The sequence below is a fragment of the Salvelinus sp. IW2-2015 genome, linkage group LG20 (assembly GCF_002910315.2).
Source record: "Salvelinus sp. IW2-2015 linkage group LG20, ASM291031v2, whole genome shotgun sequence".
In the NCBI taxonomy this organism is placed as follows: Eukaryota; Metazoa; Chordata; class Actinopteri; order Salmoniformes; family Salmonidae; genus Salvelinus; species Salvelinus sp. IW2-2015.
Genome location: NC_036860.1, coordinates 33,632,534 through 33,655,689, shown reverse-complemented (window position 1 = coordinate 33,655,689; position 23,156 = coordinate 33,632,534). Strand labels below are relative to the sequence as shown.

Sequence of the window (23,156 nt, the reverse complement as noted above, 5' to 3'; positions counted from 1 at the left end):
ATTCCAGAAAATTGAAAGGATGTCATGGCTTTAGAAGCTTCTGATTGGCTAATTGACATAATTTGAGTCAGTTGGAGGTGTACCTGTGGATGTATTTCAAGGCCTACCTCGAACTCAGTGCCTCTTTGCTTAACATCATGGGGAAATCAAAAGAAATCAGCCAAGACCTCAGAAAAGAAAATTGTAGAACCTCCACAAGTCTGGTTTCATCCTTCGGAGTAATTTCCAAACGCCTAAAGGTACCATGTTCTTCTGTTACAAACAATAGTATGCAAGTATAAACACCATGGACCACGCAGCCGTCATTACCGCTCAGGATGGAGACGCGTTCTGTCTCCTAGAGATGAATGTACTTTGGTGTGAAAAGTGCAAATCAATCCCAGAACAACAGCACAAGGACCTTGTGAAGATGCTGGAGGAAACCGATACAAAGTATCTATATCCACAGTAAAATGAGTCCTATATAGACATAACCTGAAAGGCCACTCAGCAAGGAAGAAGCCACTGCTCCAAAACCGCCATAAAAAAGCAAGACTACGGTTTGCAACTGCACATGGGGACAAGGATCGTACTTTTTTGGAGAAATGTCCTCTGGTCTGATGAAACAAAAATAGAACTGTTTGGCCATAATGACCATCGTTATGTTTGGAGGAAAAAGGGGGAGGCTTGCAAGTCGAAGAACACAACCGTGAAGCACAGGGGTGGCAGCATCATGTTGTGGGTGTTTTTTTGCTGCAGGAGGGACTGGTGCACTTCACAAAATAGATGGCATCATGGGAGGAACATCATTGGGATATATTGAAGCAACATCTCAAGACATCAGTCAGGAAGTTAAAGCTTGGTCGCAAATGGGTCTTCCAAATGGATAATGACCCCAAGCATACTTGCAAAGTTGTGGCAAAATGGCTTTAGTACACAAAGTAAAGGTATTGGAGTGGCCATCACAAAGCCCTGACCTCAATCCTATAGAAAATTTGTGGGAAGAACTGAGAAAGCGTGTGCGAGCAAGGAGGCCTACATGCCTGACTCCCTTACACCAGCTCTGTCAGGAGGAATGGGCCAAAATGAATCCAACTTATTGTGGGAAGCTTGTGGAAGGCTACCTGAAACGTTTGARCCAAGTTAAACAATTTAAAGGCAATGCTACCAAATACTAATTGAGTGTAATTAAACTTCTGACCCACTGGTAATGTGATGAAAGAAATATAAGCTGAAATAAATCATTCTCTCTACTATTATTCTGACATTTTACATTCTTAAAATAATGTGGTGATCCTAACTGACCTAAGACAGGGAATAATTTTTACTAGCATTACATGTCAGGAATTGTGAAATACTGAGTTTAAATGTATTTGGCTAAGGTGTATGTAAACTTCAGACTTCAACTGTAAGTCTCCAACTTCAGTSACTTTTATTTTTTGCAATTCCTTCCAGTCATTGGCAGCAGAGAACTGGAAGGAAAGGCAGCCAAAGAGGTGTTGGCTTTGGGGATGACCAGTGAAATATACCTGCTGGAGCGCAAGCTACGGGTGGGTGTTGCTATGGTGACCAGTGAGCTGAGATAAGGCGGAGCTTTACCTAGCAAGGTCTTGTAGATGACCTGGAGCCAGTGGGTTTGGCGTTGAATATGTAGTGAGGACCAGCCAACGAGAGCATACAGGTCACATTGGTGGGTAGTATATGGGGCTTTGGTGACAAAACTGATAGCACTGTGATAGACTGCATTCAATTTGCTGAGTAGAGTGTTGGAGATTATTTTGTAAATGACATTGCCGGAGTCAAGGATCTGTAGGATAGTCAGTTTTACGAGGGTATGTTTGGCAGCATGAGGGAAGGAGGCTTTGTTGCGAAATAGGAAGCTGATTCTAGATTTAACTTTGGATTGGAGATGCTTAATGAGAGTCTGGAAAGAAAGTTTACAGTCTAACCAGACACCTAGGTATTTATAGTTGTCCACATGTTCTAAGTCAGAACCATCCAGAGTAGTGATGGTAGTCGGGCGTGCAGGTGCGGGCAGCGATCAGTCGAAGAGCATGCATTTCGTTTTACTAGCATTTCAGAGCAGTTGTAGGCCACGGAAGGAGTGTTGTATGACGTTGAAGCTCGTTTGGATGTTTGTTAACACAGTGTCCAAAGAAGGGCCAGATATATACAGAATGTTGTCATCTGCGTAGAGGTGGATCAAAGAATCACCCGCAGCAAGAGCGACATCATTGATATATACGGAGAAAAGTGTCGGCCCGAGAATTGAACCCTGTGGCACCCCCATAGAGACTGCCAGAGGTCCGYACAACAGGCCCTCCGATTTGACACACTGATCTCTATCTGAGAAGTAGTTAGTGAACCAGGCGAGGCTGTTGAGTCTGCCGATAAGAATACGGTGAGAGTCGAAAGCTTTGGCCAGGTCGATTAAGACAGCTGCACAGTACTGTCAATTATCGATGGTGGTTATGATATCAWTTAGGACCTTGAGCGTGGCTGAGGTGCACCCGTCACCAGCTCAGAAACCAGATTGCATAACGGAGAAGGTACAGTGGAATTCGAAATGGTCGGTGGTCTGTTTGTCCACTTGGCTTTCGAAGACTTTAMAAAGGCAGGGCAGGTTGGATATAGGTCTGTAACAGTTTGGGTCTAGAGTGTCTCCRCCTTTGAAGAGGGGGATGACCGCGGCCGCTTTCCAATCTTTAGGAATCTCAGACTATACAAAATAGAGGTTGAACAGATAGGGGTTGAAACAATAGCAACACATAATTTTAAGAAGAGAGGGTCCAGATTGTCTAGCCCAGCTGATTTGTAGGGGTCCAGATTTTGCAGCACTTTCAGAACATAAGCTGTCTGAATTTGGGTGAAGGAGAAGTGGGGAGGGGAGGGGAGGGGGGGGCTTGGGCCAGTTGCTGCGGGGGGTGCAGAGCTGTTGGCCAGGGTTGGGATAGCATGGTGGAAAGCAGGCCAGCCGTAGAGAAATGCTTATTGGAATTCTCAATTATTGTGGTTTTATCAGTGGTGACAGTGTTTCCTAGTCTCAGTGCAGGGGCCTTGCTTTAACAAAGTTTTCACTGTATTGTCCAAAACGTATTTCAAGCTGTCAGACATTCCATTGGCAGCAAGAGCCTCTCAGTGGATGCTGCAGTGAATGTATGCAAGTGGCCTTGGGAGCAACTGCTTGCACGTGTGTTACCACTCCACTATGTTTTCCTGTCATGGCTTTTGCACCATCAGTACAGATACCAACACATCTTGACCACCATTGTCCAATTGATGTCACAAAGCTGTCCAGTACTTTAAAAATATCCTCTCCTGTTGTCCTGGTTTCCAGTGGTTTGCAGAAGAGGAATGTCTGACAGCTTCCTTAATTGACCCCCCCCCCATAAACGTAACGGACATATACCAGGAGCTATGCCAGGCCCGCCACAAAGCAGTAATTGTTTCAYAATATCTCCTGCCATGTCACTGTGAAACAGTGTTGTTTGATGAAGGCATTGCCTGTATAGTTTTGTGGGCCTTTCCCCCCAGCAGCAGGAATAATTGTATTTTAACTAGGCAAGTCAGTTAAGAACAAATTCTTATTTTCAATGATAGGCCTAGGAACAGTGGGTTCAGGGGCCTTGTTCAGGAGCAGAACGACAGATTTTTACCTTGTCAGCTCAAGGATTTGAACTTGCAACCTTTCAGTTATTAGTCCAATGCTCTAACCACTAGGCTACCTGCCGTCCCAATTAAGTCCTCCACAATAGTATGTTGCTTGCCTGTCCTAGCCACTCGGTAGCTCACCATATAAGACCCTTCTCGACCCTTTTTATAATGGTATCTGTTGCTCTTATACATGTCTTACTACTCGAAAGTCGTTTTAATTCTCGCAAAAAAACCTCAGTGGCTTATTTTTGTAATCGGCATGTTTTGTTTCTGAATGTCCGCGCAAGAGTGAAGGTTTCATCGAGTTGTGAGATAGTACTTTTGCACATATAACACACTGTGGCTGAGGAAAGGCACTACTCCAAATATAAGTGAACCCCAAATCAATGTAGTTCTTATCATATTTGCCCCTCTTCGATGGTCCAACGTCCCTGTCTGTTGTTCGTTGCTTTCCCGGGTAAKGGGGCAGTAGCTTTTCGGCTCCATCAGATTCACAACTGTCAGTGTCCATGCTAGCTGGGCTAACAACAAATGTAGAATTACTGATGCAAGCATTGGATGTGCTCGTGGAAGCAGAACAACTTGTGTCATCGAGAGGTGCAGGTGTAGTACTGCTGGTAGTAGCAGTACTACCAGTAGAGCTGGACGTGGGCCTTACTTTTTTTAACCATGTATCCATRTTCGAGCAAACGGAATGAGCAGCAGCTATGTTTGGCTACARATGGGCCGTTAGTGGAATTCCCGCCAGGGAATAACGGTTAATGTGATTGGATGTTAGTTATTTGACTAGGCTACCTGTATTTGACATTGTGTTGTTATTTCGCTGAACACTAGATGGTTTCATTTTATTTTTGGCAGTGAAATGAGGCTACTCAGGCGAGGAAAAAAAACTCTCCCAAATGTATAGCCCRGTTGGAAAATATAAATCGACTGTTTGAAAATGTGAAAAAATAAATAAATGTGAATCACATTTTTATTTGGCGTGCCCCCGCCGGCAGGGGGGTATGCATACCCCAGTTTGGGAATACTTGCTCTAGAGTAAGTTGATTACCCCCTAGGGCTCACTATCACACACAGCTGGCTTCAATTAACCTACCTCCCAAACCCAACCCAGCACCTTCCTCGTACAAACCCCACATTCAAATCCCATTACCTTCTAACACTTTGAGTATATCCCAAATGGCATCCTCTTCCCTTTATAGTGCACTACTTTTGACCAGAGCCCTAGGTCAAAAGTAGTGCACTTTAACGGGAATAGGGTGCCATTGGGAAGCATCCTTTTTCCGACTACCTTATCACCATGTTTTATTTGGACATATTTCATGGACTGCTGGTTTGGCCCATGGACTACCCCCCCCTGCCAGTCCCTCCACCCTCCATCACTCCCTTCACAACTGCTTAAACCTAAATAAATTAAAAACTCTTCAAAGCCGCCCCAAATTAAAAATCATCGCCCCCCCCAGTCCCCCAAATGAGCGAACAGCAGGAGGTAAAGCGAGACGTAATCAAACAGGACAAGTCGCAATGGCGCTATGCAAATTAACCTCGCCGGGAACATATGCTCCCCTCATCGCGCCGCGCCCAGMAAGGAAGGGGATAAACTGTTGTTTAGATGCATCTGTGCTCCACATCTGCCTCAAAGCACTGTAGCTTAGCTAGCCTTTCCCTGCCTAGCATACAGACAACAATGCACTTGTACGTTATGCTAACAGATATACAGTTAATATTTGTTTTTCATTTTCCCTTTGTCATAGTCATAGTTCATGAATGTTACTCTGTAAGATGTCAGCACACACACAGTGGTGTTTACATGATGGTGTACACACAGACATACAGAGGTGGCATAGACAGATCCATATATGTACATTGGCTGGCCTCTGTTTGCAGGYCATGGTGGTCTAGTGAGTATATAGCCAGGGCCTGTGTTTCACTACAGGGTAAACAGTCTATGGAGGGATGGGATTTAGTGCCAAGGGGTTAAACAAGGAGTACACTATTGATGTACTGTGTACTAGTTACATACTGTATGTAGGATCTTCATTTGAACAGGAAATGTGAATTGTTGTGTGGATTATAATTCAATMACATTTTTCTAGGGGTTGYTCCATTATGTGTTAGGACATATCAAGTCTGCCATTTTTTAAGTGGAAATGACAAACTTTAGAAGCCTTTTAAAAATGTGAATACATTACAAGTTTGCATCTCCTGCTGTGCAGTAAATGTCCTGCAACAACAGGGTGATAAAATGAAGATCCTAGATCTGTATGTTCTATATTGCTCGATACTAGTCAATGCAGAAAATGTCAATACACTTAAAAAGGTAATTATACTTCATATCTGACTGCAGTGGACACTGTTCCCTTTTCACACAAACGCGCGCCACACAAAAATACTCAAACACAATAATGCACACACATACTCTGCTCCTCCATTCCATTTTTAGCTTCTATGAAGYCAGGTCATTTCGATATGTACTGTATCTTAAGTGAAGCCACTTACGRCATATGGCTATTTAGCACACATGTAACCAAACCCACTTAGAATGTGGACTAATGCAGGAATTGAGTCCACAACCTTGGTGGTATGTTGTGAAAGATTATGTTTCCTTTCCATGATGTTTATTCATATAAGTATCCTCTRGGCCTCTTGGAACAAAGCCCAATATTGCAAACCTAATCTCAGCATGTARCCAATCCCAGCAGTCTAATGTCCTTGGTTTTACCATCAGAACTGTTTGATACTGGAGAGGGAATGGTAAATGCCAAAGTAATTAACTCGTCAATMACTTATTCAAGAAGAATTTTCCAGGTTTAGTCAAACAAATATTAAATTATTCAGCGCTACTTTGACGTGTTAAGCCATAACAATGCTGTACAGTGGGAGAAAGCAATATGAGTGAAGATGTTATGGTAAATAAAGGCCTGCACTGGCAAAACACTACAGTTCAGTAGAGTAACTGCCATGGGTAGACCTTTTTTAACTGAAAGTTGACATTACAGGGACAGATTTTGCTAAATGAATATTTAGATATTTCTTTCCATACCTTGAAAGCAGTCGACGGASAAGGAGTGACTGCAATCCACACAGTTCTGTTAAACTAGACACTGAAAATGTAGTGTTTTTATTTAACTAACCCTTTAACATCTAACCAGTAAATGACAACTTCATTGAACCGCTGTTTTATTTCACATATAAATCGTCTCTAGAGCAAGAGAAAAACTAGATTGCTACACGCTCGAGCAAAAGAGATCTATGTCATTGATTGGATGTGAAATAGGGCAGGAGCAGGGGGTTTGTGGACTTGCTGAGAGCTGCGTTATTTTACGTCTGCATATTTTTACACCGCCTTGCCTGCTGTTAGTGATTCACACTGGTTAATATGAAGAGTTATGTCCCAACAGAATTCGAGGTGGACTCCATGCTGAAAATAGTTAGGATAGTGTTTTTATGGAATACACTCAACTACCCACTGGGCACAGATGTCAATTCAACGTCTATTCCACGTTGGTTCAACATAATTTAATTGAAATGACGTGGAAAAAACGTTGATTGAACCAGTGTTTGCCCAGTGGTACACACTCTCTTAATGCACACTCTCTCCCTCTCTCTCCCTCTCTCTGTCTCTCCCTCCTTCCCTCCCCCACACAGCACCCTCCGACCGAGTCCCGCCCATCATCCGCCAAGGGCCAGCCAATCAAACGTTGGCCCCAGGCTCCACCGCTCAATTGCAGTGCCACGTGATGGGTAACCCTCTGCCCAGCATCCAATGGGAGAAGGACGGCCAAAGGATACTGGGCGACGAGCGTGTCAGCCTGATGGAGAAGGGAACGTTCCAGATCACAAACCTGCAGGTACCTGAAAGGAACGTACAAAGAACGTTCCCAATAATTCTTAAGAACGTAAAATAATGTTCTCAATGATTCTCATAAATGTAGAAAGAATGCTCCAAACAATTCTCTTTCCCTCCTCCTCTGTAAATGCCTTCACGCCCTGCATAATAGCATATGAAATTAAACACCTCACATTGCATCTCAACGCACTCCAAGTCTCATCATATCAATCGTCTGAGGTAACTCTCCTAAGTGACACTAAGCAACCGCATGCAATAACACCCGAGTGTTATTTCCAAAGCAATGCAATCAACTAAATCAAATCCAAGTGGAGACTAACAGTGAAATGTTTACTTATGGGCCCTTCRCAACAATGCAYAGAGACAAAAAGAGAAATAATTTAAAAATAATAACACAAGGAATAAATACACAATGAGTAACTACTCATRCTTAATGGTAATTAGCTTAGTTTAATTCACTGTATTACTATGAGTGACTGCCATTTAGAGCAATAGAAAGCCATAGCAGTTTTCAGATGCCACGGCAACCTGTCCTCTTGATATATTGATATGGCCACAGTGAGCGGCATACAGGCCATACAAGCTYTCCTCTCTGACACACATCTCGGCAATGTAATTCAATCAAATTAAGAGCAAGATATTAATATTGGAATATTGGACCGCAGGAGTGACTTTTTTATGGTTTATGGGTGACTCATTGACTTAGTAATTGGCTGTCGAGTGTCTGTGGTGCATAATCGCCAAGGCAATGAGCGGGTGCAATCGTTAGCAGTCGTTAGTGGTGGCGTACGCACGGCTAATGAAATCCATTCTACCCAGAGCCCTCTGGGGTTGCGGGCTGCACCTGCGGGTCACCGTAGTGTGTGGCGAGCTTCAGGCCGGCTGACGTGTTAATTAATTGATTGTCGGGCCCACAGTGATTAACGATTGCTGTGACTTTAATTAAATCCTTGTTGGGGAATTGAGAGAGGGGGAGAGAGAGAGGGAGGGGGGATAGGTAAAGAGAGAGGGAGGGAGAGAGATTAAGTTAAGAATCTCAATGCACCAACATCAAAAATGTTCAGCTAAAACTTCAACCGCATGCACTCAAAATATAGCAAACAATCTTTAGTACTTCCTCTGCCCAATGTATTTGTGAATTTCTCATATCTCGACTAGATGGACTGTACTTATGTCAATTTCTGTKATTTTGAATCTTGGACACTCTTCCTCCTTGTTTTTATCGCTCTCTCCCACTTTTATCAGGTTGCTCCTCTTTTAACTAAGTCAGAGAGGGGCACAGGAAGAAGGGGAGGATGGGGTGGAGGAGAGAGGGCCGGCCACCCGACAGATGGTCCGTTTGTTCCTCTCTGGGACTGAAGCAATGCCCATTACCTCGGGACCAGAGCCAGACACACACTACAACTACAGCACAGTGCCAAGCCTCCCTCTAACAGGACAGAGAGAAATGGGGGGGGAGGGAGAAAGAAAGCGATAGAGAAAYGGACAGGATATTGAGATGAAAATATGAGATGGAGAGAAATAGAAGTCAAGGAAGATGCTACAACACAGAGAGAGTGCACTTGAGATAATATCAGAACATTGAGGAAGGGGAGAAAATAAGGAACGCATTCCACAACCAGGAACGAGCTTAGACATTTGGCTCCCGGTTGACTCTCCCCACCTTCATCCTTCAACCATTTTTAACTATCTGTTTAGCGCAGCGCCTAAAGCTGCCAACCATGATTAATGGTTATGTGCCCATCCGTTTAACCCTTCCCTATCCTCTCCTCCAATCACCAGTCACCACCCGGGACCTGTTGCCCCAAACATCCACATCATTGGCTTTCTTGGCTGCCATACAGGTCCTTTCAAGGTCAGCTGGCCTATAGGAAGAGAGAAGGAAGAGTGATGTGCTATTGGACTTGGAGTCACCTCTCCTGTCCCTCTTGGGGCTTTAGACAGGGAACTTAGACTTGAGTTATACCAACGCCACGCAACTGGCCACACACGCACGCACGCACGACCACACACAAGGGTATAGAGAAGTGGATGGCAACCAAGCACAAAACAACAGTGCTATTATTTGATTGCATTGTGTTGGCTCGCTGTGTGTTTTTTGTAGTGTGCTTTGTATATTCATTAGCTTTAGTTTTGAATAAGATTAGTCTTACACTAACCATGAGGGCTGAATGCCTAGTCGTTAGTTTGAAATGTTGTGTGTGTGTGTGTGGTGTTGTGTGTGTGGTGTGTGTGTGTGTTGTGTTGTGTGTGTGTGTGTGTGTGTGTGTGGTGTGTGTGTTGTGTGGTGGTGTGTGTGTGTGTGTGTGTGTGTGTGTGGCACACTAACCTGCAGGCGGTTGGGGGTGAGCTGTCAACACTATTAGATCATTGTCTGCGAGTTAAAGTCCCTACAGGTGTAGGATCTTAATTTGACCAGTTTCTCACAGCAGGAAGATAATCCTGCAGCAACAGGAAATGTGAATTATTGATAAAAAAATGTTTAGGGGCAAATCTGAATTTAGAAGCATTTTAACTTGACTACATTAGTGCATTTCCTGCAACAACAGGGTGATCAAATTGAGATCCTACATTTGTACATCTTCCACTGTTGTAAGCAATTTCTAGCCCTTGTCTCGCTCTCAGCCTCCCAATGAAATTTTAATAGGCAATGTTCTCCCTGACCCACACTTATCATCTTAAACACACACACGTGTGCACTACCTACACACTCACACACAATTACCAGTAGGCACGTACGCAATCACACACACACACACAGATACACATGCACGTGTGAGTATACACACGCATGCACACACGCTCGCACACACACACACACACACACTTGCTAGTGTCAGCCCAGATTGCTGGTTACTGTTGAGTGCTCAGTATAAACCAAAGTAAGAGCCACAGAAGTTTGCAGACCCGCTCTGGTTACTAAAGGTCTCTCCTTTATCCTCCTCTAAACTCCCACACTGGTTCAAAAGGATCAGGGCCCATATTTATCAAGGGTTTCAGATAGGAGTGCTGATCTATGATCAGTTTTGCCTTTTAGATCATGAATKCGATTAAATGGATAGTGGGGACTCCTACCCTGAACTTGAAGCTGTCTACCTGCTCTACTGTGTCCACGATCAGCTCCTTGTTCTTGCTGACGTTGATGGAGAGGTTGTTGCTCCGGCACCACACTGCCAGGTCACTGACCTCCTCTCTGTAGACTGACTCATCGTTGCCGGTGATCAGGCCTACCACCATCGCGTTGTCAGCGAACTTGATAATTGTGTTGGAGTCGTGCGTGGCCACACAGTCGTGGGTGTACAAGGAGTACAGGAGGGGACTAAGCACACACCCATGTGGGGCCCCTGTGTTAAGGGTCAGCGTGGCGGAGATGATGTTGCCTACCCTCACCACCTTGGGTCGGCCCGTCAGGAAGTCCAGGATCCAGTTGCAGAGGGAGGTGTTCAGACCCAGAGTCCTAAGCTTGGTGACGAGCTTGGAGAGAACAATGCTGTTGAACGCTGAGCTGTATTCAATTTACAGCATTCTCTCATAGGTATTCCTCTTATCTAGGTGGGTGAGAGCAATTGAGATTGCGTCATCTATGGATCTGTTGGGGCGGTATGCAAATTGGAGTGGGTCTAGGGTGGCTGGGATGGAGGAGTTAATGTGTTCCATAACCAGTCTCTCAAAGCACTTCATGATTACAGAACTGAGAGCTACAGGGRGGTAGTCATTGTGGCATGAAGCTTTAGAGTTTTTAGGAACAGCAATGATTGTGGTCATCTTAAAACATGTGGAGATTACAGACTGGGACCAGGAGAGGTTAAAAATTACAGTGAATATGCCTGCCAGCTGTTCTGTGCATGCTCTGAGAACATATAATCTAAAGCCATATATACACTAAGTATACAAAACATTAAGAACACCTGCTTTTTCCATGACTTAGACTGACCAGGTGAATCCAGGTGAACGCTATGATCCCTTATTGATGTCACTTGCTAAATCCACTTCAATCATTATGGTATTTGGTGCCAGGCGCACCGATTTGTGTCAAGAACAGGCAACACTGCTGGGTTTTTCATTCTTAACAGTTTCCTGTGTGTAACAAGAAAGGTCCAACACCCAAAGGACATCAAGCCAACTTGACAGAACTGTGGGAAGCATTGGAGTCAACATGGCAGATGTTCTAGGCAGATGTTCATGTTGACTTACCTGGAAAGATTTGCTTTGGAACACCGAATATGAAGAGGCAAAGGCATTGTGCTTTGGTGCATGTACACCATGTTAACTGAGCCCTCTCTCTTGTTGCCAGGAAACGGACTCAGGGGCCTACACCTGCGTGGCTTCCAGCTCGAGCGGAGAGACGACATGGAGCGGAGTACTCACAGTGAAAGGTAAATGCACACGCATGCACACACACGTGTACACACACGCACGCACACACGGTGAAAGGTAAATGTACTGTAGTAAACACCTCCCTACAGGCTATTAGATTACCTCTATGACATTACATGTCCATATAAGATCATTATCAGCCTTAGGTGTGGCAGTGAAAGGAGAAATAAGGCAGAGGTCTTGTGAAATTGTGGATGTAATCGTACCGAGGGGTGTTGTTTGGCCCAAGGCGAAGCGGAAGGATGATGAGTTGGAAGAAGTAATGCCTGTTATGAAATGCTGCTGTTTGATGAAGCTTGATACGATGGTATTTAGTGCCTACAAATGCATCTTAAAAACAACCAAGCAGAAATTCACAACTGAACTCTTATTTTTAGATGTGAATTGTCAGTCAGTTACTGTGATCAGGGCTGGGCTCGGTTCCAGTTCATTCCTTATTGAAGACAAATGTCACTTTTCAATTCGTGATTGATCGTATAACATGAATTATTTGTTGGTAACTCACAAAAGGACTAGTGCTAGTCTTCCAACAACAGTTAGATCGAGAATGGTTGCACTACCACTATACATAGGAGATCCACTACCATCCAGCTAACCTCTCATCCTCTGTCTGTTTCTTTTTAAATGCACTTCATACCAAGTTTGATTTGATTGTGATTTTCAGAGAGTGGAGGTTCGTCTGTCCCCCAGGCATCAGAACCTTTCCAGCTGCCAGGACCGCCCCAGAAGCCTGTGGTGACCGACGTGACCCGCAACAGTGTCACCCTCACCTGGCAGCCCAACGCCCACGAGGGAGGCGCCGCCGTCACCTCATACATCATCGAGGCCTTCAGGTGAGTGGAGTGGACAGTAGGACTTAGACCACGTTCAATAGGGCTCAACCTCGTGGTGCATTCTGTAGAACAGAGAGAAAGACAGATATGTCAGCTCTATTCATGCTACATTTTGGGGGGGTTAAAGTAACACGTAACATCTAAAGATACACTTGCACATACTGGTGACTTGAACATTTTAGAAGGATAGGAGACCCACGGTATAGAAGGATAGGAGACCCACGGTATAGAAGGATAGGAGACCCACGGTATAGAAGGATAGGAGACCCACGGTATAGAAGGATAGGAGACCCACGGTATAGGCGCGGGCCGCACAGAGACAACAAAGCGTGTTTCAAAAGTCGTCAAAGACAAATTATTTCAACCTAAAACATTTAAGAAATATATTTACAGTAAAATATTATGGGCAATGAGAAGTCTAGGGTTGGGAAGGAATCACAGCTGCGATTGAATGAGGGTATGAGGCATGAGTTGAGGTGTTCAGAGGCGTTCAGAGGCTTCAATCTGATGTGGGCAATGAAAGGGGTTCTTCAACAAAAAATCCACTACATTGTCATTAGTGTTAGCTAGTCATTCTGGCGGAGACGACTGCACTCTGGTAGCTAGCTAGCTACTTGCAACTAAAGTTAGCAGGAAAATGTCAAATAAATGTCACTAACTTGACACAAAAAGAAAGTTTTAAAACCAAGAAAGAACTATATAATCTACCTCCTCCATCTCCTGTAGTTTGAAGAAACTAATTTGAATTGAATAATATCCTAAAAATGCTCAACTATTCACTATCTCAATCTATCCGAAAATGTCACCAACTCACCAAGCTTCAAAATCACACATGCAAAATCACACAAGTACTAGGATCATTGTCTGACAACATGTTCATACTGTCAAAGCTTTCACTGGTTGAAAGACTCCACCGGAGGTTGTCTTAATTACCATGTAGGTCTATGAAAGGGAGTGAGGCGCATAAGCCTTCTAGGTTTTGTATTGAAGTCAATGTAGCCAGAGAAGGACGGAAAATGACTGTCCTCTGGCTACACCATGGTGCTACCCTAGAGGGTGCTGTTGAGACTACTGTATACCTTCATTGCAAAACTGTGTGTTTTAATCAGGTATTGGGTGATGTGAATATATTTAGTATAGGTTTATCTTAACTCTTTTTTATTTGTATGAAATTCACCGAGTAGGATGGTCCTCCCCTTCCTCCTCTGAGGAGCCTCCACTGGCAGACACACAGTGTTCTACCCTCCAGCCCCCAGCTCTCTCAAATCAAATTAAATCAAATTGTATTGGTCACATACACATATTTAGCAGTGTAGCGAAATGCTTGTGTTCCTAGCTCCAACAGTGCAGTAGTATCTAACAATTCACAACAATACACACAACTCTAAAAGTAAAAGAATGGAATTAAGAAATATAGAAATATTAGGACGAGTAATGTCAGAGTGCGATTGACTAAAATACAGTAGAATAGAATACAGCATATACATATGAAATGAGTAAAGCAGTATGTAAACATTATTAAAGTGACTAGTGTTCCATGTCAATGTATATGGGGCAGCAGCCTCTGAGGTGTAGGGTTGAGTAACCAGGTGGTAGCCGGCTATTGATGGCTATTTAACAGTCTGATGGCCTTGAGATAGAAGCTGTTTTTCAGTCTCTTGATGCACCTGTACTGACCTCGCCTTCTGGTTCAGGTGGTTGATGTCCTTGATGATCTTTTTGGCCTTCCTGTGACATCGGGTGCGGTACGTGTCCTGGAGGGCAGCCAGTGTGCCCCCGGTGATGCGTTGGGCAGACCGCACCACCCTTTGGAGAGCCCTGCGGTTGCGGACGGTGCAGTTGCCATACCAGGCGATGATACTGCTCTTAATTGTGTGTCTGTAAAAGTTTGTGAGGGTCTTAGGGGCCAAAACAAATTTCTTTAGCCTCCTGAGGTTGAAGAGGCACTATTGCGCCTTCTTCACCACACTGTCTGTTTGGGTGGACCATTTCTAGTCAGAGGTTGCTGTGGGCATCCATCCCTCACCCTTTATTAATGGTGTCAGTACACACACACACACACACACACACACACACACACACACACACACACACACACACACACACACCCCTGTGGACACCCTGACCCTGACACATTTCACATTCTAATCAACCTCAGCTAGGTTGAAGGCTGGCCCATGCTAACCCACTCCCCAAACCTCCCAGCTGCCCCCCACTTTGACTTTAGCCCCCATCAAACGTCACACGAACACACACACACAGCTTAGTGCACCTCTGTGGCGCTAAAATGGTAATGTGTTCAAATGTGGCCGGCACAGACAGATAGACAGAGTCCTTGGGCTATTGTACGCTGAGCGGAGCCGGGCTAGCTCTATTTACTGAGAGAGAGGTTCCTATGGGTCTCACAGTGGGCTGATAGGACGCAGAGGGATGGAGGGATGGAAAGATGAATATAGAGGGATGGAGGAATAAATGAATGGGGGAAGCAGGTCAGACACAGATAGACAGTGTTACGAGTAAACGACAAAGGCTCCGTAGGGTCTAATGAGCTGATAGGACGCAGAGGGATGGAGGGAGGAAGGGATGAGAAAGCAGGTCCAGACGTGGACGGACTGTGTTACGAGGAAATGCCCCCCTCCCCTTCCTTGTTCATTTAGGTGGGGACTATCTCATCCTGACTCACTAGCCCCCTCATCACTCTTCTCTCACCTTGCCCCCTGGGCAGTAGTTAGCACCGTGCCGAGTGGCCCAAATTGATTGTTTATAGAGTTGCTGTGGGGGCTGAATAGGTTAGTTTAGAATCACATTTCCTTGTCTGAGGTGCTGGGGGTCATTTGGGGGTTGAAGGGTAGGTGTGGCCAGCGGGAGAGGGGATGAGTGTGTGTGTGTGTGCGTGCAGGACAAGGTGGAGATAGAATCCTGACATGTTGTTACTGTATGAAGATGGGCCTGATTTACCATTGTCCTCTCTCCATTCTATAGGACACGGAGGTGAGGAACACTCGTTTTTTCCCCCATTGCCATGTTTGTGGGGCGAGAGTGTATATTTACGTGTATTTGTGTGTTTCCTGTGTGTGTCCCAAGTTTCAGCCTCTCCTCGGACAAAGTGACCTTGGATTTATCACTATTGGGCGGTCCGCTGGAGGAATATTTACGGTTCACACAGCTTTTATCGCTGTCGCCTAATTGCGCAGGTCGGCTATAAAGTCACTCGTCTGCTACAGCAGTCACTGGTCCCGAGGGGGAAATGAAAAAGGAACGGGTTGAGGAAAAGATAAGAAAAAGCGAGTGATGAGGGGTGGAGGAGGGTGTCATGTAACTATGCCAGTAAACAATAAACAAGGTGTGASAGCAAATCTAAAGAAGACCAGGCAGGAGAGGACAATGCAAACGGAACTGCCTTTATTAGATGCATTGTTCACAAGATTTATCACATTATTTATTAGAATGCAAAACACGAATATTTAAGATGACAAACATTTTTAAAAAACGAACAAAGAAACTTGTCATAAACACACAGCTGGCGTTGTTATTTACCAGATGCTCTGGCATGGTCTGATGGTGCGTCGTGGCTAAAAACCTGAGTGGGCTAAAAATAGCTCCGTCATCATTTCCTGGATCTGTCACTGGGCTCGGGAACGCAGTGCGTCAAATGAGCATGGGGGATAGCGAAGCATCGCTGAACACAGCACTTAATGACGAAGCAAACAGCTTCAGCCTGGGCTCTGCTATTCTAGTGGCTCCTATCTGATTCTCTGTAAAAAGACTGAGGAACAGTTTGTAGTCACTATTGAGTCATGACAATGTTTAGTGGAATGCTTTGCCAATAACCTGACGAAGGGGTATACCTAGTCAGTTGCACAACCAAAATGTGTCTTCCGCATTTAACCCAACCCCTCCGAATCAGAGAGTTGCTGCGGGCTGCCTAAAGGTCAATCTGTGTCTGAAGTGGCGTACAGCATTTACTGTGAAGCAGCCTCCGCAGACATCAGGGCTTTCATATTTCTTGCCCTTGGCGGAGCAGAGCTATTGTAAAGGAAGTTGTCAAGTTTGTGTTTATTACCGGACGTACCGCCGCCACCTATTGTCAACCAATCATGCCAATGCAGAGATATCATGTCAATGCTACTGCATGCCTCCACAATTGTTTCACACACGCCTCTGACCTTTCGGTTACTGGACCAACGCTCTTAACCGCTAGGCTACTTGCCGCTGAGTTTGATTCTCTGTGAAAAGATAGTGATAGTCACTATTGAGTAATATAGGAACAGCTGTCAATATAACATACTCTGTAAAGTATAACATTAAACAATAGCCTTGCACAGTAACTTTACTAAGGTAATTGGAAATTACAAATAACATGACATCATTGTCTGTGGTCTCTTACTTTAGCCAATCAGCAGGCAGTACGTGGCAAACGGTGGCTGACCTGGTCAAGTTGGAGAAACACACGGTCAGTGGTCTCTTCCCCAACACCATCTACCTATTCATCGTCCGAGCGGTCAACGCTTATGGCCTGAGTGACCCCAGCCCCATCTCTGAGCCCGTCCGCACACAAGGTCAGTACCTAGGAGGGACACAACATAATTTTAAAAATTAAATAAGTACAGAGTGGTAGTTAGTGTAAAACAAGTGTGGGAAGTCAAAATTAAATGTTTCTCTCATTTTGAAAACTTGCTTCATGAAAGCATGAAGGTCTGAAGGCTTCACGCTTCATATAAAACAATTTAGGGTATGTCAATCAAGTGTGTACGTGAGTTAAGCATCCACTATCGTTTTACTGTGTATTTTGTGTCTTGAAGTTTGTTCATGATGTGTTTGCAGATGTGAGTCCCACCGGTCAGGGAGTGGACCACAGGCAGGTCCAGAAAGAGCTGGGAGAGGTGGCCGTTCAGCTTCAGGAGCCTGTCACACTCACTGCCTCCAGTGTTCAAGTATCATGGATGGTGAGTACCCTGACCTGAGTGTTTACATCACCTTTCACAGGAGAAAGGTTGGACTCACACTCTATGAATGTTTTATTGGATGTTTTACTGTATACCCATATTCAAGGGTAGTAGAACTGTATCTCTTTTCTTTCTATTTGTATCTCTCCCTTTTCTCTAATTGTCCCTCATTCTTTCTCTCTATTTCCCCACGTTCCCACGTTTTTCCTCCCCTCCCCAGGTGGACCGTCAGTCCCAGTACATCCAGGGCTACCGGATTCTCTACCGGCCCAGGGGTGGCACCTGGCAGCTGCAGGATGTCAAGGCCCCGTCGGAGCGCCTGGCCGTGGTCGCTGATCTGCTCAAAGGCACTGAGTACGAGATCAAGATCCGGCCCTATTTCGACGAGTTCCAGGGCATGGACAGCCGGCTGCTTCTGGTCAGAACACCAGAGGAAGGTAAGACTGGCTAGAAGCTACTGATACTGACCACTTCAGATGAGACTGACACAAGCCTTGCTGAGACAGAGGCTGTCCTAATATGGACAGCGTATACTTAAGATAGCCTATGTCCATAATGGAGGGAATGGTGAGTAACAAGGTTTTAAAATAGTTTTTTTTACGATGGGAGTTCCAGGTTTAAATAAAGGTTTTGAAAGTGGCGATTGATTGGTCATACACAGTCGTTGCTTTTAAAGAGAATGTGCCCTCAGTCAATTTACCCAGCAAAGTAAGGGTGAAATGAAAAGTGGTCAATTTAACCTTTTTAGTATTTATCTTGGAGGGCACAAAGCAGAAACAGTTTGAGGTCTGACTTTTTAAAAATAGCTAGCTGTTAAGGACCCTCTAGCAGTCACATCTCTGAGAAGTCAAAACCAATTCAGTCTCAATTGGATTGCAATTCCCAACACCTGTGTGACCTTCACATCCTGTTATGAAGGCAAAGAACTGTTTAGTCCAATAACCACTTCATGGCATTTGATGGCATTTCATGGAGTCTGCCATTTTCATCAAAATCTAATCATATTTTCGCTATCTTACCAAATGGCCCTATTTAATATTTTCTATGTCAACATGGAGTTGGGTTTTTTCACAACTTGATCTTCCCTCTTTCCCTGCAGTCCCGAGTGCCCCTCCCAAAGCAGTCACCGTGGTTACAGTGAAGCTGAGCAACAGCTCCAGCATTAGCGTCTCCTGGGAGCCTCCCCCTGCCGATATGCAGAATGGAATCATCCAGGAGTACAAGGTAGGCTGACTGAACCAGAGACGACATATCATGATTGGAACAATCCAATGACAACCATCCATATGGGTGGTATTTACTTAGAAATAACATGGTAAAATAAAAAATGAAATAATAATAGTTACATAATTAKAATGATTTCTTTGGGATTCATTAAAACAAGTCATTGGAAATAAGGAGTAGCTATGAATTGTTTTACATTTTTTAAAGCAAGTACCAGAACGCACCCATAGTTACCAAATACGTWTTTATTTACTAAATAACTAAATACCATGTAAACACCAGCTCAAACAGGACTGGAAAATAAATCGTGTCCATATTAGGACTGCCTCAAAGTCACAACAGGCAGTGCTAATATGGACACTGTAAATTTGACATCTTCCATCTCTTAAACCAACTCACCATCCTCCAACCAACAATAACAGGTGTGGTGTGTAGGCAACGACACCCAGACCCGCTACCACATCAACACCACCGTAGATGGCACCTTCCTCTCCACTGTGCTCAAGGGGCTGCTGCCAGGCATTCTGTACCAGGTGGAGGTGGCAGCAGTGACCAGCGCCGGAGTGGGCACCCACAGCCAGCCTGTGTCCATCCTCATTAGTGAGTCCCCGCAGAACCACAAGCTAGCAGAATTAGACATTTCAGTTCCGGCATATCAAGGATATAGTATAAGATTGAGCGGAACTGTAATAAGGGAAGCAAAAATGACTGAAATGATCGTTAAGTGTTACAGCCGCGTCATATTCATGTGGTAAGCATGCTTAGAGTCTGTGTACAACTTAGAATCAAATGTTGTATTGTTGCCATGAGGCCAACAAGCATGATTCTAACTTTACATACAGTTCTGAGGTGTGGAAGATTAAATGTTTTGCCATTCGTCATTTGGTTTATAACATATACCATTTTGTCATACACAGTACTCAAACCATGCAGTATTACTTGGAAAATTATGGTTATAATACAGTACTTACATGGCAAAAGTTGTCTGAAAATCGAAATATCAACCAATCTCCTTACTTCCTTGCCGCTCTCCCTCAGAGCTGCCAGCGGAGGCACCTTCGGTGCCCAGCGAGGACAGTGATGAAGGCAGCGTGAGCCTGGCCGAGCAGATCACTGACGTGGTGAAGCAGCCGGCATTCATCGCTGGGATCGGCGGGGCCTGCTGGGTCATCCTCATGAGTTTCAGCATGTGGATCTACTGCCGCCGCAAGAAGAGGAAGGAGCTGAGTCACTATACCGCATCGTTCAACTACACGCCTGCAGGTACTTAACACGCTTTATTTTATGCACTCTTTATACAACACTTAATGTTACTTTACCACTTGTCAAAGAAGCATGTTGTAATATAACCAACCTTACCATATCAAGTATTCTACTGCACTTTACAATAGGCTGCTATTTTAACTTAAAATACTTCAGGATGTTGGCAATGAGGCCCTTTATCTACTTCCCCAGAGTCAGATGAACTTTTGGATACCATTTCTATGTCTCTGTGTCCAGTATGAAGGAAGTTAGAGGTAGTTTCCCGAGCCAATGCCAATGACTGGAATTCTATGGGTATCAGTGCAATGGAGCAGAATGTTCTCTTTTCTCTTTTAAAAACTGGTTGAATGGCTATGTTTACCCTGTAGGCACCTGCTACCTACTACAGGTGAGATAGATTACACACAGTGAATGAGAATCACCTGCCTCCAACCAAWTTCATTAGAATTCTTCTGAATTCAGAATAATTTAGTCTGGGCCATTTTGTTTTTTTACTTTGAAGTGAAGTTTCTTGGTCCTGTGCAGTTATAAATCAATACACGTGTGAACACCAAAAGCTCTGTTAATGAAAAAATAGTAACGTGCAAGGGTGCCAATATATTAGAGTGCAACTGTACCGTATGACATTATGGCCACCACTRATGCTTTACTGTATTTTACCTTTCCATTCACACCTGAATGCATATTTCTGTTTTTCTGCAGTTGGCTTTCCACATGGAGAGGCATCTGGACTCAATGGAAGGTAAGGATCCCTGTTTATGTTATTTCAAGGAGACTTTCCCATTCTTATTACTAGTCTTCTTTTAGTAAATTGATGAGAACAAAGCTGTGGATTGGCATCAGATATGATCATAGTGTGTGTTTTATTATGTTTTAGGCCTGGCATGCTGGGTGGCAACATGGGCAATTACCCGTGGCTGGCAGACTCATGGCCCACCACCAACCTGGTCCATAGTGGCAAAGAGGTCGTCAACTGCTGCACCTCCAAACATGACACTGCAGAGAGATACTACAATGGTATGAGACACAGCATGATCCTGCTCACAGCGGTCAGTTTGTTTTGTACACAACCAGGGATTATCTCTTCAATGCCTTTTTTGTAGTCTCAGGGAGAATTTCAATTGCATACTCCTCGCGTCCTCTCTTCTCTCTCCTTGCCTCCTTGTGAAAACCCATTGGAGAAGAAGGTCAGAGGGGAGGGACCTCTGGCTTTCTCATCCAATGGGTTTTGAGAAAACAATGCGAGAGGAGAGAGGACATGAGGAGTATGCAATTGAGATCTTCCTTCAGTCTTTGAAGAAGTCTCAAAGTATAGTTTCCATCATCTCATGTGAAATCAACTTGTACGGCAGACTTGGGGCTGAATTGAAGCACTTCTGGAAAATCCAACAGGTTGAATTATTGTTAAATAAAATATATTTTACCTTGCCAAATAGTGTAACCTGCATATGTCATGGTAACTGTAGCTCACATAACAACTTTGACACTAACTCTGCAGTTAAATATCTAGAAATCCTCTTATAACCATAAATCAAATGATAAAAGATGACCTCTCACTAGAATCTGACCTCTCACCTCTGACCCCCCTCGGCACCAGAAGCGGGCATATCCAACTACCTGAACCAGACAGAGAAGTACAGCACGGGCGATTCCACCGAAGGCCCTATCTACAGCACCATCGACCCCACTGCCGAGGACCGCCGCAGCTTTAACAGCCCCTACTCCTCCACTACACCATACGCCAGCACTCCCATCATGCCCTTCACCAACCAGGCACTCCAGGGGTCTCACAGCCCCACAGAGCAAGATGGCGGCCACTGGATCACCCAGCCCGGACCCTCCTCCCAGTACGCCCAGCCCGACCGCTGCAGGACGGACAGCGGTAAGACTACGTTTAAGATTGCGTTTCCCATGGTATGATTCAAGTTGGGGCACCAAGAACCCCAAGCTACATTCACAAAAAAAGACTAAGTTAAATATAATAACTGGAGTCACTTTGACATTTTTGGAGCCATAGAACAGCATTATGGTACCTACTAGATAGCAACAAGAGACGTAGCGGTAGCTAACCTACTGGAAATTGGTGTAACACTGATTCATCTGGAGGCGGAAGAAACGCACACCTGGTTAGCGGAGTAGAACACTTGAAAAGGAAAAGCACACTATAGGATCTCAGATACAACGTTTCGACAGCCGAGCTGTCTTCAAATCAAATTGTATTTATCACATGCGCCGAATACAATAGGTGTAGACCTTACAGTGAAATGCTTACTTACAAGGCCTTAACCAACAAGGCGAGGGTATAATGACAAACACTGCGGGTCACTAGTTTATATAGAGTTTGAAGGGACACACACAGGTGTCTGTAATCATGGCCGGCTGTGGCTTTATTTCTTTGGTTGATTTACAAATGATGTACAATGGATATCAAAAACAATAATCACAAGAATGGCTTCATATCAGACTTTACATTGAGACCAAAGGGAGCAAGGGTCTTTAAATTAAAGATCCAGACAGCCTCTCGTTTTCACAATACATTTTCAAGGTCACCCCATCTTCTAAGGAGGGTGACGTGTTCCACGCCGATATAGCGAAGGGACGAAATAGGGGTTTGCTTCCAAAAAGTGGGCCGCAACTGGGTACATAAAGTTTTTGCACCTAATGGTGCTACGATGCGCAGAGATTCTTACTTTTAGTTTGCGCTTCGTTTTGCCCACATAGTTATTTTACCACAAGGACAAGTTATAATATAAATAACTTCCTTAGTGGAGCACATGTTTTTGCTATCCATTGTATATAATGTTAGTATGCCTATGTAGCCAAATTGTATCTATGATTGCATGTAATCAATTCATGCTTTTTTATATGTTCTATTTATATCTGTAAATCAACCAATGAAATAAAGCCACAGCTGGCCATGATTACAGACACCTGTGTGTGTCCTTTCAAACTCTATATAAATGAGTGACCCGCAGTGTTTGTCATTATACCCTGATGAAGACTGCTTGGCTGTCGAAACGTTGTTATTAA

At 44.3% G+C, this 23,156-nt stretch overlaps 1 protein-coding gene across 7 annotated transcripts in view; it reads left to right on the top strand.

The window, feature by feature from the left end:
- LOC111982075 (roundabout homolog 3-like) overlaps window positions 1-23,156 on the top strand; it is a 324,508-nt gene that overhangs the window by 291,644 nt on the left and 9,708 nt on the right. For 5 of the 7 annotated variants that reach the window (XM_024013621.2, XM_024013616.2, XM_024013618.2 and 2 more), the window contains 12 exons: window positions 7,282-7,484; window positions 11,778-11,859; window positions 12,525-12,693; window positions 17,086-17,252; window positions 17,518-17,639; window positions 17,860-18,076; window positions 18,739-18,863; window positions 19,286-19,463; window positions 19,902-20,126; window positions 20,829-20,868; window positions 21,004-21,143; window positions 21,724-22,008. In XM_024013621.2, coding sequence (XP_023869389.1) covers window positions 7,282-7,484; window positions 11,778-11,859; window positions 12,525-12,693; window positions 17,086-17,252; window positions 17,518-17,639; window positions 17,860-18,076; window positions 18,739-18,863; window positions 19,286-19,463; window positions 19,902-20,126; window positions 20,829-20,868; window positions 21,004-21,143; window positions 21,724-22,008 — 1,953 coding nt within the window. The remainder of the gene's footprint in view (window positions 1-7,281; window positions 7,485-11,777; window positions 11,860-12,524; window positions 12,694-17,085; window positions 17,253-17,517; window positions 17,640-17,859; window positions 18,077-18,738; window positions 18,864-19,285; window positions 19,464-19,901; window positions 20,127-20,828; window positions 20,869-21,003; window positions 21,144-21,723; window positions 22,009-23,156) is intronic. The other 2 variants (XM_070449356.1, XM_024013617.2) reach the window with 1 other exon arrangement.